The sequence below is a fragment of the Sinohyriopsis cumingii genome, chromosome 6 (genome assembly GCF_028554795.1).
Source record: "Sinohyriopsis cumingii isolate HCF-2022 chromosome 6, ASM2855479v2, whole genome shotgun sequence".
Taxonomy (NCBI): domain Eukaryota; kingdom Metazoa; phylum Mollusca; class Bivalvia; order Unionida; family Unionidae; genus Sinohyriopsis; species Sinohyriopsis cumingii.
The window spans coordinates 47615027-47631539 of NC_142966.1; the positions used below are offsets into that span (position 1 = coordinate 47615027).

At 43.2% G+C, this 16513-nt stretch overlaps 1 protein-coding gene across 1 annotated transcript in view; it reads right to left on the bottom strand.

Moving 5' to 3' along the window:
- LOC149796872 (uncharacterized) overlaps positions 1-16513 on the bottom strand; it is a 184677-nt gene that overhangs the window by 159698 nt on the left and 8466 nt on the right. The window contains exon 2 of the mRNA XM_089961520.1: positions 633-897. Within this exon, the coding sequence (XP_089817646.1) occupies positions 633-876 (244 nt within the window). The 5' untranslated portion in view covers positions 877-897. The remainder of the gene's footprint in view (positions 1-632; positions 898-16513) is intronic.

Sequence of the window (16513 nt, forward strand, 5' to 3'; positions counted from 1 at the left end):
ACATTTTTAAAAAAACACCAATATACCTCTTCAATACAACGGGAGATATAGAAAAATTATATGCAATACGCTAGATAAAATGTGCGTATGAAATATGGAACATAATATAAAACATGGGGCATAACATGAAAGTATATAAATATGGGAAATAATATAAAATATGAGGCATAGTATGAAAGTATATGAAACTATAGGCGATATATTTTCATGTATGTGTGGCATTACTTACTCAGGCCCAGAACAACGCCACACTCGTATAAGCTTATGTGCCAAAATTACACGAGCTGCATATAATTTTGATAGCTATTTTGATAAGTCATTTGGTGAGGAGCAAATTTCCATGGTTATTCAGCTTCTGTTTAAATGATTTGTGAATATCTGGAGATTTAATTTAAACTTTTTTGTATTTATTATAAGTCAATCGTGCAACAAATTCTCCAACTTCATGCTTGCTCGCGACACTTCAAATATAAATGTATGGTGGTAGCATCATAGCGTGCAAAGCAAGTGCTTCACTGGGCTGTATAAGACCTGAAAAAAAGACAAATTTAAACAAAATGCGCACATTTTATCCAAAACCTCCAGGTGCATGAACTACTGAAGATGGTTTATTAACAACAAACTATACCTACCTGCTTTGAGGATACCAATGTAGGCAATGGAATACTCTATTGATTTCTCCATGTAGATTCCTACTGAAGTGTCCGGTCGGACACCACGGATCCGGAGATTTGTTGCCAAAATATCCGTGCAGAGATCCAGTTCTCCAAACGTTATCTGTCGCTCACCATCCACAATGGCCACTTTATGTGGTGTTGCTCGGACCTGGCGCACGAACGCCTCATGTAGAAGTCCACAGGATTCATAATCCTCCATTTCGAGTTGTATTTTCTATGGCTTAAAAATGTTTTTAAGAACAATTCTTTCAGATATGAATTATTACAAGATAAACAATTCAAAATATACACTCTTATTTCACTTGTGGCTACCCGAGATTATCCTGGTACCTTGGCTTACCATGATCCACAACACACGAGGCCAGGCACTCACCGTTGAATAATACGTACAAGTGGAGAATTCAAGATGGCGGAAGTAATGCAAAATTACATTGGCAATAAAGAAATAGAATAAAATCAGTTATTTCCAGATGTATCGCAACTTACGTCTTCGTTGTAATAGTCACAACGATGTCAAGTAAGTTTAAGGTGTCACTATGTAGAAATGTCAGTTTCATTCGTTATATGTGTGTGGGGGGGGGGGGTACGGTGAGAGATCGTACGATTGTACTTTGATTGTCAGAGCTTCTTTATTTGAATGAACGTTTTATCAATTGTGTTTTACCTTTATTTTACATTCCGTTTCAGCATTTTATAATATACCGACTTTTCTTTCATGCAGGTATACTTGAATTTTAAAATGCATTAATAGAGCAGATAATGGGGTCGGGGCGGGTGGGATTAGGCGTGAAATTCAATAGATACCTATTTATGCAATAACGTTTTCGGAGATTTATAATATTCCTATTCCTTTCTGTCTTGTCTAGAAAAGAAAGAAAAAAAAAAGACAACAATATTTTGCTAGTAACGATGTGATAGCCATGACTGGAAATCTGGATAGGTCAAGTAATAATATTAGTACTACATGAAATAATGACCAGAAACAATATCTATATCTTAAACCACTGATTATTTTTGACACAGAAAGTATTAGATTTATATGGCAATTAACTGGACAACGTTAACATTAAAAATATGCTCTGATATAAGGTAGATGCAGGGTTAACATGGTCGCTGTTGAACACCGACGATCCTGAGATGTTATTTTAGCATAACTTATCTTAGAATTTTATAATAGTTTACTTTAATTTAGTCAGGCATTGACAATACTTTATTTTATACGTTTTAATGGATAGTTTTTACGTCTGAATGAACATTACTTGGTGTAAAGCAATATTAACAGTTTAATGCAATTCTGTAAACGGAAAATATTGTATGTTGCTGACAGTCTGTAAAATGAAACAATACAGTTACAACTTTTTGAAATTTCAATAAATGTATGCCCCTCGTAGTGCAAATTTGCAAACAACTACCAAATAGGTTACAACATAAATGTATCAACTGAAGTAACTCGGTGCATAAATAGCTATCTATGGTATTATAACAGAATTCCACCCAACTGACCCCGGTATCTGTTCCATGCACTCTAAAATCAAAATATGCGCTATTACATGAAATCGGTCTATTATAAAAATTCTGAAACTTAATATTTTTGTTGTTTGTTGTTAGGGTTTAATGCCATTTCTTCGAGCAGGATAGGCATTCATGGCGGCCAGGAAAACCTCGTCAGAGTTACCGATCAACGGGAAGCTTCTTTCGCATACTCACACTAGTAGTGAAAGGGGTCACCCTAGCGACAATGGGAATTAGCATTACAGAGACCCCTGGGTCACTCTAGCGACAATGGAAATTTAACATGGAGAAAAATCGTGGGTCACTCTAGCGACAAGGGGAATTAACATGGGAAAAAACCCTGGGTCACTCTAGCGACAAGGGAAATTGAACATGGGATTTTTTTTAAAATTTTTTTTAAAAAAAATTTTTTTTAAAAAAGGGGTAGGCAATTCAAAGACTATCTCTTTTCGAGAAATATGGCTGGCCCTGAAAAGGGCCTTTGGGTTTTATGTTAATGTATTCATTAACATAAATGGCACCGCATTGGTCTTCTTCTTGTTCTTAGGCTACGTCTCACTGTTGGTCCGTACATCAGCACTCTTTTTAGGCATCCTTGTCTTTCTACGTAGATCCTACGTATCCACAGGCTGGTGTTTGTCCTGTGGACAACGGTCCACTTCGATCGGACATACATGAGCAAGTCTGTCCGAAACATCATGGAAGACACAAGGGTGGATGACTCAACTGTAGTCCACATCTTGAAGCGACGAGAACAGGTGAATCAATGCAGTCAACGGCGCTTATTTATAGGCGGAGGAAGGATTGAAACGGATTGAGTTCATTTACCAATCCGAACACGCGTTACAGAATTCAGTCAGCTCGCATCCAATCCGAAGAGAGCAGTCTGTGACGTCACGTAGTCAATATAGATTCGCTAGCGCTTGTGTGCAGTCAATCTATGCGACAGTGATTCAACATGACGGAAACTCAGAAAACGATCCAGTGGGGTGCACCAGCAGGGGAGACTGCCCAAGGGAACCCGGACTTACTTTCAGAAGAGGTGAATTGGGATTTTGTGGATTTTCTCTCCTCGCAAGAATTTGTTCCGGAACCTTCGTTACTTTCTTCATTACCGCAAGTGGAGAATTTTAGACAGAGACAGAAAGAAGAATTGGAGAAATTTATACAACGACAAAAGGAAGCGGAACAGACTTTTCTCCTACAGCAACAGCAACAAGAAGAAGAGGTAAGAAAAAAACAACAGCAACAACAGCAAGAAGAAGTAGCAGCAAAGAAACAAGAGGGTGAAAATCAAACGGTCACGGTACTGTTGGACATTTTAGCGGAGTTAAGAAGTCTGAAACAAATGTATCAGACTTCTTTATCACGACCGAAGAGAATACGACCTTCCCGAGCTAAACACGTCAACCCTGTGACTAAGCCTACCGTACCACCCTTAGTGATTTCAACCCAATCATTATCATCATCATCAACATTACGCAGTCCAGAAGTAGGCCTTGGCCGTGGCAAAGGCTTAAGGCAGTTAAAATTGATTGCTTAAACTCACCCCTACACCATGAAGAAAAAAGGCCCTTTTCAGGGCCACCCACATTTCTCGAAAAGAAATACAATTTCAATTTGCCAATAACTCAAAAAAAACTCACCCATGTTACCCTTTTAGTACGTGTCTGTGTATGAGTGCGTGAGTGTAGCTTCTTATTTTAAAATCACAACTCAAAGACACTTACCTTATATCATTCATTTATTCTTTTCTCCATTTTTTACAATCCAATTCACAATTTATAACACAACACTTTAATAAAAAGTTCATTAATTTCTTCTTTTCTCCTTTTTTTAGTCTCTCTGTTTTTTGAATTTCTTCACCTTCACACTCTTTTCCTCTTCTTCCTCCTCGCTTTCTTCCCTTCTTCTTTTTTTCTCCTCTTTCTTTTTCTTCACCTGTCTTCTTTCTTCCTCAGAAGAATCCCTCTCTTCCTCTGAAGAATCCCTCTCTTCTTCTGAAGAATTCCTCTTTTCTTCTGACTCCTCTTGTTTCTTTTTTGGGCAATCTGGAGACCAATGTCCTTTTTCATTACAATAATAACAGGTATCTTGACTTTTGTCTCTTTTATCCCCTGTTTTTTTTCTTTTTTGACGGTCTGGACACTCTGAAGACCAATGCCCTTTCTTCTGACAGATATAGCAAGTATCTTGACTTTTATCTCTAAAGGAAGGAGAGTAGTCCGTAGGCTGGTCTGAAGAGAATTTTCTAATGACCCCTCGCAAAGCTCTGACGAAACGTTCCATCTGGTCAGTCTCTTCCATCGTTGTGCTCGGCTTGAGAGTGAAATGAATAGTGAAAGGACAAGACACACACCCTTTTATATACGCTGGTCTGCTATGACTATAAAGTAGTTTATGGTGTTTGAACTTGAGTCATTTGACTTTTTGCTTTCAAGATGAAACGATCCCGTTCATTCGAGAAGAAAGAAGAAGAAAGTAAGAGGCAGAAACGTGACCTATCGCCTCGAACCAGGGCTGAAATCTTGGCACAAATTCATGCCAGTGATTTTGAAGAGGACATGAGTGAACCAGAATTTGAAACCTCTAAACCAAATTCACCAACCTTAGTTAACCCTGAAAAATACTATTCCATTCGAGAGACGGAAAAGCGCTCCTCTAGAAAATTTAGAACCACGGCTTACAAATACACGGTGAAGTTTAAAGATTTCAAGTCCGAAGTACCGTTAGAGAAAGCAGAAGTGTTCATCACCGAGGTGTGGGATTCTTTGCTCACTTCACTCAAGCAGCAATGTCAACCCAAAGAAGACGATCGCTTGAGACTTTCCATACAACACGACGGTTTGAAATCCCCTGTTTGGATCGAGTTTAGCACCCCTGCAGAATTGACTGCTTCCAAAGTCATGGACAAGATTCAACACGTACAACAATCTAATGATCAGTTTGACATCACCGATGGTAAAGCCACACTGGACATGACCCACGTCTCTCCTCCTCAAGGGACAGGACGCAAAAAGATGTTATTGGTGGACGACCTTCGCAACACCAAAACGAGTCTCGTCCGAATTAACAACCCTCATGACCAGATGTGTTTAGCCCGTGCCATCGTGGTGGGACGAACCTATGCCAACAAGAACGACACGGTAGAATGGAAAAGAACCTGGAAAACTATTCAACGTTCCGACCGAGCCAAACAACAAAATGAAGCAGAACTCCTGTTACAACAAGCCGGACTGTCCAAAGACACACCCTGTGGCATTCCTGAGATGCAAAAATTGCAAGATGCCCTAGCTCCACGATACACCTTGAAAGTGCACCCTCAAGAAGTGCGCGGACCTCTGTTGTTTCGAGGCCAAGACTTTAAGGACGGAAAATACATTCACCTTTATCATCACGATGACCATTTCGATACCATTACCAGTATCACTGGATTCCTGAGATATGTTTATTATTGTGAGAAATGTGACTATGGTTATAATAATCGAGAGCAACACAAACATTGTGGATGGAAATGCTCAGGATGTTTGGCCTCTCCACCCTGTCTGAGCGAAGAACCAGTGCCTTGTTCCACTTGTCTGCGCACGTTTGTCAGCCCTAAATGTTACCAACAACATTTGAAGACGCAAGGTTCACAGAAGAAATGTGCTTGTCAACTGCTGAGATTGTGCTCTACGTGTGAACAAGTCATACGTACCAATAATACCAAGGCACACGTATGTTCAGGAAAGAAAAAATGTCACATTTGTCACCACATCGTGGACTTGGAACACCAATGTTACGTGCAAAAATACCAACCCCCACCAGAGAAAGAGGACGGTCACAAGAAGAAAGGCAATTTCATCTTTTTCGATTTCGAATGCATGCAAGAGACTGGCATTCACATCCCTAATTTCTGCGTGGCTCATCGAGCGTGCGAGAAGTGCATTCAAGAACCTATCTTCAGTCATTGCCCTCACTGCAGCAAGATTCCTGGAGGGCGTGAAAAAATCTTTCGGGGACCAAATACGTTAGCCGATTTTGCCCAATGGGTCTTAGACCCCGTCGACAAGACGTGGAGCCAAGAGGACATCGAACGTTACGGAGATTGTCATCGTCATGCCACGGTGATGGCTCACAATTTTTCCGGATACGATGGACAGTTTCTTTTGAGGTACTATACGGAACAAGGCACCGAACGTCCTAAAGTGACTTTGAACGGGGCCAAAATCATTTTCATGCAAGTGGGACAAGTACAGTTTAAAGATTCGATGAGCTATTTGGCCATGCCTTTGAGTCGAATGCCTAAAACGTTTGGAATGACAGAAATGGCTAAAGGGTACTTTCCACACTTTTTCAATACGGAAGCCAATCAACATGCCGTTCTACCCCATTTACCTGAGGCTCACTATTACGACCCCGACAACATGCGTACCGAACAACGAGAAGCTTTCTACGCTTGGTACCAGGCTCACGCCTCGGACCCTTTCGACTTTCAGGAAGAAATGCTAAAGTATTGTCGTTCCGACGTGGACATTTTACGGCGTTGCTGTGGAAAATTTCGAGAACTGTTCATGGAACACGGAGGGGTCGATCCTTTGAAAGAAGCTTGCACCATTGCCAAAGCGTGTTCCTTAGTGTATCGACAACGATTCATGCCTGAAAACACCGTGGCTGTCATCAGTCCTCAAACGACCCACTTTGTCAAGCGTCAATACTCGGTCAAAGCCCTACGTTGGTTACATTACTTGTGCGACAAGGAAGACAAGTGGATTCAGCATGCTCGCAACGGAGGGGGCGAAAAGACCATCGGAACGTATTCGGTCGATGGCTGGGACTTAGAAAACCCCAAGATCGTGTACGAGTTTAACGGTTGCTTATTTCACGGATGTCCCGTCTGTTACCCTGACCGTGGTACTAAAAATCAGTTTTTGCAACGAACCATGGAAGACTTGTACCAGGACACTTGTCAGCGACGCCTAAAGTTAGAACAGGAAGGATACCAAGTGGTGGAAATGTGGGAACACGAGTACGATCACCGTATGAAAACCGATCCCGAGTTTAAACGTCTCGTGGAAAGTTACAAGCTGATGGACCCGCTGAACCCGAGGGATAGTTTGTACGGAGGAAGGACCAATGCCACCTGTTTGCTGTACCAAGCCGACGAAGAGAAAGGAGAAGAAATCAAATACTTGGACGTGTGTTCGCTGTATCCCTACGTGTGCAAATATTGTCGCTTTCCTGTAGGGCACCCGCGATTGCTGACGGAACACATTGACCTGGTCAACATTCGACAATACGAAGGCTTGATCAAGTGCAAAGTTTTGCCTCCCACGAACCTATACCATCCCGTCTTACCTCACCATTGTCAAGGCAAACTGATGTTTCCCTTGTGCCGTACTTGTGCCGAAACGTGCAACCAAGACCAGCCTTGTCAGCACAGCCAGGAAGAACGGGCCTTGACGGGAACCTGGGTCAGCGTGGAATTGTTCAAAGCTCTGGACATGGGATACCAACTGTTAGAAGTGTACGAAATTTGCCACTTTCCCAAGACACAACAGTATCGCAAGGGTGACCCCACGCAGAAAGGCATTTTCGCAGACTACGTGGATGCCTTTTTGAAACTGAAGCAAGAAGCTAGCGGCTATCCTTCCTGGTGTCACACTCCCGAAGACCAAATACAATTCAAAGAGAAATACTATGAACAAGAAGGCATCTCTTTAGACCACATCGAGAAAAACGAAGGCAGGCGATCGTTTGCCAAAGTGATGTTAAATTGCTTGTGGGGTAAAATGGCACAACGACCGTGTTTACCCAAGACGGAATATTTGACAGAACCTTCCCGCTACTTCCAGATGATTCACGACAAAACCAAATACATGAAACACGTGGACATCGTTCGAGAGAATTTAATCTTGGTCAATTACGAAGAAGATCTGGACTTTGTACAAGACGACCCTTTTGGAAATGTCATCATTGCGGCTTACGTGACAGCCCATGCTCGCTTAAAATTGTACGAAGCTTTAGAACTGTTAGGGGAACGCGTCCTGTACTTTGACACGGACAGTTGCATTTACATCCATCACCCGATTCAACATCACCCTAACATCGAAGGAGACCGTTTAGGAGCCTGGACAGACGAACATCCCGACGACAAGATTCTAAGTTTCGTCAGTGGCGGTCCCAAAAATTACGGCTACGAATACCGGGACAAACAAGGAGAAGTGCACACGACGTGCAAAGTGAAAGGACTGACTCTGAATTATCGTACCAGTCGAGTGGTCAACTTTGGGGTAATGAAAGAAGCCTTGCAATCGGGAGAGGATGGAAACTTTAAAGTGACCACTCACCAACCGAACAAGATTGTACGTTTACCCACTCACCACATCGTCAGTCGGCCCTTGGAAAAAATCTATCAAATCGTGTACCAGAAGCGAGTGCGACTTCCCAATCATTTCACCTTACCGTACGGTCACGTCGGTATTGGTCTGTATATAAAAAAAGGAACCTTAGGCAAGATCGATAGTTCATTGGGACTACCAAGACCGAGCGAACAAGATGAATACTTTGAAAAAGACATCGTTCCAGTTTGGGGATTGTAAAAAAGTTGTATCTTCCTCTAGTGTGACTAATACTGGATGGATAAGACCCATGCATTGCGACGGAAAATGTCCGGAAGGAAACTGCGATTGTCCATGTGGTTACCATTGTAATTGCGTAACGGAGTTTGCAGACGAGTGCGATTGTGAGCCTTGCGATGGGACCGATGCTGCACGTTGTGACCTGAGCGATGCCGTAAAGCATCATGGGAACTTTGTTTTCACTGCCCCTGTCATGGAAAGTGATGCTGTGCGTGTCAAACCTGAGGGATGCGAAAGCGATGCCGCTCGTCCTCTTAGACATTTTACCGGGTTTAAAGGGGAATGTTCACCTTCACGTCTACCCCCCTACGGATGTCATCCAGCCCTGAGCAAACTCCTGTTCATGTCACCCAACCCTTATCGAAACGAACCTGTGAAAGACGAATATTCGTTTCCTGTGCGTTTGTCGGAATACTGCGACTTTGAAAATCGTCTTCAATCGTTCAAAGGAAAATGGCCAAAGTATCTGGGAGGACCGACCCCCGAAGAATTAGCCAGAGCCGGATTTTTCTACTTGGGCGAAGGAGATAAAGTCAAGTGCTTCAGTTGCGGTGTGTCACTTCACCACTGGGAACCGCAAGATTCGGCCTACGTAGAACATGCTCGATGGTCACCGAATTGTCATTACTTACCTTTAGTGGGACCGAGACATTGAAGTAACTTCTTACCATAATCATCTGTTCATGGATACTTTACAAGAGAACATTCGTGCTTTGCCTGTGGAGTTGAGAGAACGCATTTACCGAGAGCTGGTCAAAATACAAGTGAAACGTAAAGAACAATTGCATCCGATACGTCACCGGTGTTTGAACCACTGGTACCTGAAGGCTATACAAGGACTGATTCAATTGAAAGTGTTCCATTGGACAGACATTGATCAACGACCTCCTGGTTATAAAAAGGAATGGTTTGGTATTGACGATTCTATCTACTACATTGTAAACGTACTGCATCGAATTCCAGAGGAAGAGTTAACGAATTACCAACATCTTGAACACAATGTCAACTTGGTGAAAGAGGAAACTTCTGAACGAATTGTAATGTGTAGATTAGTGACTCAACGATTTAAATTCGACACTGAAGTGAAACCATGTTTGTGCAAAGAGTACATTTCTTGTGTCAGACCAAAGAGGATTTAGTATGACCTATTCATGGATACTTTACAAGAGAACATTCGTGCTTTGCCTGTGGAGTTGAGAGAAAGGATTTACCGAGAGCTGGTCAAAATACAAGTGAAACGTAAAGAACAATTGCATCCGATACGTCACCAGATCTTTAACCACTGGTACCTGAATGGTATAAGAGAACTGATTCGTCAGAAATTCTTTCAATGGTCAGACATTGTTCAAAACTTTGAGGTCGCTAATGATCGACATGTTCATGATTATGGTTACTTCGAGATTCACCTAGTGCAATGCATTGAGGAAGACAAGTTAAAGGATTACAAACATATTTTACGTGGAATCTACTTAGAGGAAGAGGAAACACCTAAACGAACTCTGACGTTTCGGTTACAGTATGCAAGATTTAGATTCCCTACTGGAGAACGAAGATCTCTGGCTAGAAAGTACGTCTATTGCATCCGAAAAAAAGAGAATATAAAAAGAGGCTGCCATGCCACGGTTTATGTCACATGTCATCCAGCAGATTCCGTGGAAGGAACTCAATGACCTATTCATGGATACTTTACAAGAGAACATTCGTGCTTTGCCTGTGGAGTTGAGAGAAAGGATTTATCGAGAGCTGGTCAAAATACAAGTGAAACGTAAAGAACAATTGCATCCGTTACGTCACCAGATCTTTAACCACTGGTACCTGAAGGGTATAAGAGGACTGATTCGTCAGAAATTTTTTCACTGGTCAGACCTTGTTGAATACTTTCAGTATATGAATGATGATGGGCTAGACGTTCGTAATTTTGGTTACTTGGAGATTCACTTACTGCAACGTATTGAGGAAGACGAGTTAAAGGATTACCAACATTTGTTACATGGAATATGCTTAGAAAAAGACGAAACATCTAGACAAACTCTGGCGTTTCAGTTACAGTATGTAACATTTAAATTCCCTACTGGAGAACGAACGTGTTTGGTTAGAAATTACCTTTATTGCTTCCGAAACAAAGACACTATAAAATCAAGTTGCCATGCCACGGATTATGTCACATATCATTCAACAGATTCCGTGGAAGGAACTCAATGACCATATTCAAACCGTGGATCATTACCATCAATTATTACAAGAATTGTATCCATTCAATTTGGGACGACAAGTGGTGTGTGTCTTAGTGACTTGTTTTCTGGGATTTCGTTTACCAGCCGATTCCTTGTGGACTCTTTACGATCAGTACTTACCACCTCCATGGCCTTAAATGGTCACGAAAAACTCCTTTTGCTCAAAGCCTTGCGGTTTCATCTGGATACTTCTCGACCTCAACAGGAAAAAAAGATTCGTCAACTTTTAGCTACCCAAGACGTGTATGACGATGTGTGTGTAGCTTGTGACTTACACCCTCATTGGACAGATGTTCGTGATTGGAAAAAGGGGGGTTTTGAGGCTTGGACCCAAGAAGTGGTCCAGTATGCACAAGAGTTGTTCAAGGAAAAAAGTTACTTTTCAACCCGTGTTAGTGACGGTGCCAGAAGAACCCGTCACCGAGAACAACCACTCGCTTCAGGACAGGACTGTCATGGACAGGCCTGAAAGGTCATTCCGGGAGGACACTTGTGTGACAATACCTCATGTAGAGACTGTAAGAACATTACACACTGTCCCTAGGACATCTTCGTTACCCAAAACATGTTGTACAGACACTTGTTTATATTCCACTTTGATCGCTTTGCTGTGTTTTATATTCCTGTACATCACTATTTGGGTTGTATGTATTTTTGTCTTTCGTATTCATGTTTGAAAAAAAACATTCAATAAACGTGTTCTGAAAAAGTATATAAACTCTTGTCTTGTTTGTTTTTCGTGTCACAAGTGACATTTCTCACACCATGGCTACCTCTGCTGTCTCTGCTCCCTCTTCCTCTACTGTCAAAGTCATCGACGAACACTTAGATCGTGCCAGTTGGGAGGCTTTGTATCTTCGCCATCCCTTTAACATGCTCATTGCTGGACCTAGCGGTTCTGGCAAAACCGAATTCGTCAAACGTTTGATCGAACATAAACATCATTTGATCGATCGGCCCCCTCAACGGATCGTGTGGTGTTACAAAGAGTGGCAATCGGCGTACAGCCTTTTGCGAGAAAGTCAAGGCGATTCCATCGTGTTTGTGGAAGGCATTCCTAAAGAAGACGACGGCATCGTCTCTGACTCCCGTCTAACCCATTTGGTCATTTTCGACGACATGTTAGGAGAAGACGAAGAAGAAATTAAATTGTGGTTTACGCGCAAAGGGCATCACCGTAATGCCAGTGTCGTTTACATCACCCAAAATTTGTTTCAACAAAGTAAAGCCCATCGTACCATCAGTCTCAATGCGCATTACGTGGTCTTGTTTAAAAGTCCTCGAGATAAATCGCAAGTGCAAGTCTTAGCCAAACAGTTAGGAACGCCTTGGCTGACTCAGGCGTACGACGATGCCACTCAAACTCCACACGCCTATTTACTCGTCGATTTGAAACCTACGACCCCCGAGGATTTGCGATTTCGTACCCACTTGTTTCACCACTGGTGCCAAGACGGAGGGCCTGTCCTGTACACGTCTCCGTCCTCGACTTCATTTCACTCCCCATGAAAAAATCTATAAAAACCTCAGACCCTTTTTCGTCTGTCTCACACAGTGTGAACATGACGTCCCTTCAGTCGCATCTTCCCGTCAAATTGATTCGTGCCTTGTATGGCATCAGTCGAGAAAAAGATCCACAAACACGAGCTCGTGTCTTAGAAGCTAGTCTCAAAGAAGTCTTACGATGGTTCACGGTGACGGCACGTCAAATACTCCAAGGAATCATTCAGATTCCTCATCAAACCCAACGCTTTTTCGATCGAAACAAAGTCGCTTTGGTCCAACTGGCCGATCCCCGCATCGACACTCAAACCAAAAAACAAATCATTTTGAAACCTGGAGGGAGCGGTACTCTAGGAGGGGTCATCATTCGCTCACTCTTAAGATGGGATCCTAATGCCCCCAAAATTATCCCCAAGACAAAAGTTCAACGAAGCCCCAAGAAGAAAAAGAAAAAGACCAAGTCCCCAAGAAGAATAACTTCTCCAGTGGCAGGACCCTCCTCTTACCAGACACCACCACCATCACCCCGGAAAAAGAAAAGAAGCCCCCAGAAAAAGAAACAGAGAAAAAGTCCCCAGAAAAAGAAAAGTCCACAGAAGAAAACTAGTCGCAAGAGAGGCACTTCGGCCAGGACGCAACCTTACACTCGCAAGCCACGACCTGCCACAACGTCTCCGGCAGCCTCACGTTTGTCCACTTCTCCGTTGATGTCACCAGGAACTGAAGAGTACTTGGAGACGTTGATTACACCAAGAACTTCTCCGTTGATGACCCCCAAAAGAACTTCCCCAGTGGCAGGACCTTCCCATTTAGCGGCAGTGGCTGCTGCTCACAAAGTACCTTCTCCCAAAATCAAAGTTCAAGAAAGATCGGGCATGTTACAAAGTTTACTGGATTTGTCCAAGCAAGAACTGGCTCGATTTAGTCCGTTACGTACCCCTGCACGACGTGTCATGCCTGTCCTCAAACTGATACGACGTAAAGACAATCAATGGCGACGCGTTCCAGTATAAAAAAGACCTGTGACCGAGTAGGATATCAGTGTTTTTTGGTGCTCCTGAAGACTCAAAGATGTCACCCTCCAGAAAACCCCAAGGAAAGAAAAGGAAAGGACTGCCACCACGTTTAGCCAAACATGGGGACATGTTATCTGTCCTGTCCAAAGCTTCTCCACCCCTACGAAAAAAACTCATTCAAACGGCCTCCAAAGAGGTCATCGATACCGTGTGCGAATGTTGTTTGAACGTTTTGAAAGGCACGATCCCTTTGTCCAAACACCAGAAACAATGCTTAGGCAAACATCGTCACGTTCTTCGGAAAATGGTTCAAAAGAAAATTCCCATTCGTCAAAAAAAGAAGATGTTGGTCCAACGTGGAGGCATTTTACCTCTCTTGTTAGGCCCCATACTGAAAGGAGTCTTGGGAACCATGTTGGGAGGACTGATGGGAGCAAGATAAAAAGGCCTTCGGAAGTCCCAAGATCTCAGAATCGACCCCTGACAACCCCATGGAAGGACGAAAACTAGCTTTAGTGCCTTACAAACGATGGATGGAATACCATCGTTGGCAAGAACAACGCACCCCGCATTTACCTCCCAATACCAATTTGAGCGAGATGTCCCAGTTACAACACGAATTGCAATCCTTGCTGGATCGCCAAGATTTGTCCGAAACAGAAAAATCGCAAAAGTACGGTCAACTCTTGCAAAGACTGCAACTCTTTCACCAGAAAGCTTTAGACGAAACAGCTTTACCCACTCTGAAAGATTTTAAGACCTTGATGAAAAGTCCAGCACCATCACCAGTACCAGTACCAGTACCAGTACCACCAGTACCCGTGACCAAGACAGAAAAAGGAAAAGAAGAAGAAGAAGAAGAAGGCTTTCAAACTCCACCAGAAAAAGTACGCAAGTTAACAACACCACCTACCTCCAGAATTGGATGGATTAAAAAGATGATGGCCACCCCTTCTTCCTCACAAGAGAAAAAGAAAGTGAAGACAGAAGTGAAGACAGAAGTGAAACAAGAACCGATATCCCCTGCTCAGACATCCTCCTCTTCGACACCTATTGCTGGCCGCACACGCAAAGCCTTGCAATCCAAGAAAATACCCCAAGAGAAAAAGAGTAGCCTCTTCCAAGAGTGGGTGCCTTATTAAGACACCAATCAACACAAAAAAAATGGAAAAAGTCTTAGCTAGCATTTACTACGATCCCTCCCATCCTGCAGGTTACGCAGGAGTTCAAAAATTGTATCGTGCTGCCAAAACGCGACTGAAAAGTCTCCGTTTACCTCAAGTGCAACGATGGTTACAAGAACAAGCTACCTACACTTTACACAAACCCATTCGACGCAAGTTTGCCAGAAGTCGCACCCGAGTGGAAGGCATCGATCATCAATGGCAAGCCGATTTAGCCGATGTCTCTCATTTGGCCAGCTACAATCGTGGTTACAAATATTTGTTTTGTGTCATCGACGTCTTTTCCAAATTTGCCTGGGTCGTACCCTTGACTTCCAAATCCAGCAGCGAGTTAGTGCGAGCCCTGCAACGGGTGTTGAAACAAAGCGGTCGTCGCCCTCTTCGATGGCAAACGGACAAAGGCGCCGAATTTCTGAACCAAGCTTTCCAAAAAGAATTAAAGAAACGTGACATTCATTTTTTTACCACCGAGAATCCCGAAACCAAAGCCAGCATCGTGGAACGTTTTCAACGCACTTTGAAAGAACGCATGTGGAAATATTTTACGCATCACCACACTCTGAAGTACATCGACATCTTACCGCACCTGGTGCAAGCATACAACCAATCTTACCATCGAAGCATCGGACGTGCCCCGCAAGACGTGACTCCCGACAACGAAGTGCTGGTGTTTGAGCGCCTGTTTGGTACGTCCCCAACGAGGGCTGTCCCCAAGAAAAGTGGAGAGTTGGCCGTAGGAGATTGGGTGCGCATTGGCAAAACCAAACGCACTTTCGACAAAGGTTACTTACCTAACTGGACGACCGAATTGTTTCGCGTCACTGGACGAGTGCATGGCCGTCATCCTGCCGTCTATAAATTGGAAGACATGAACGGAGAAGTACTCAAAGGAACGTTTTATTTGCCCGAGTTACAACGTGTCACCAAAAAAGAAGACGACGTGTACGACATCGAAAGCATTCTCGAACGCAGAACCCGTAAAGTGGGCAAACGACGTGTCAAAGAAGTCAAAGTACGTTGGAAAGGATATCCACCCAGTTTCGATTCTTGGATCGACGCTTCGCAAGTCATCGACTATAAAAAGAAGAAGTGACCATCATGCCCTTTCACACAGCAGCAGACGCAGCTACGTCGACCACTCCTTCTTCCCCTAGTTCTTCTGTGCAAGATTTACAAAAACAACCCTTGTGGGTGTGGTGTGGAGAACGTGTGCCTAAAACGCAAATCGTCTTTTTCTGCCAAATCTTCGTGGTGTATTGTGTCATCGGGGCAGCCATCGCCAATTTGAGTTTGCAACAAGGAGACAAACAATTGTGGACCATTTTATTGAGCAGTTGCATCGGTTACCTGCTTCCCAATCCCTCCCTGAAATTCTCCTCGAACGGGAACGTTGTGTCCAGTGCCAGTGCCAGTCACCACTCCAACAACCACAACCAGAACCCCATTTTGGGCGGAGACACGCCTCTGACATCCAGTAATATCCCCTCGGACAGCCACAGAACTCTAGAATTATGAGTCACCAAAACCAATTTTACTTAACCTTACCCAGTGACAGTTCCATGGAGGTGTTTCCCAACAACACGTTGTGCTGTTACACGGCCAAATTACCTCAGGCCATCCCCTTAGATCACGAAGCCCATTGGGAAGTGGCTTTAGTAGAAATGATTCACCCGACCCAAGTCCTCAATGTCCTTCCCAATCAAAATAAGTTTGATGTGGAAGTTCATGACGAACAAATGCAACAGTACTTGGATACCCATGGCAAAT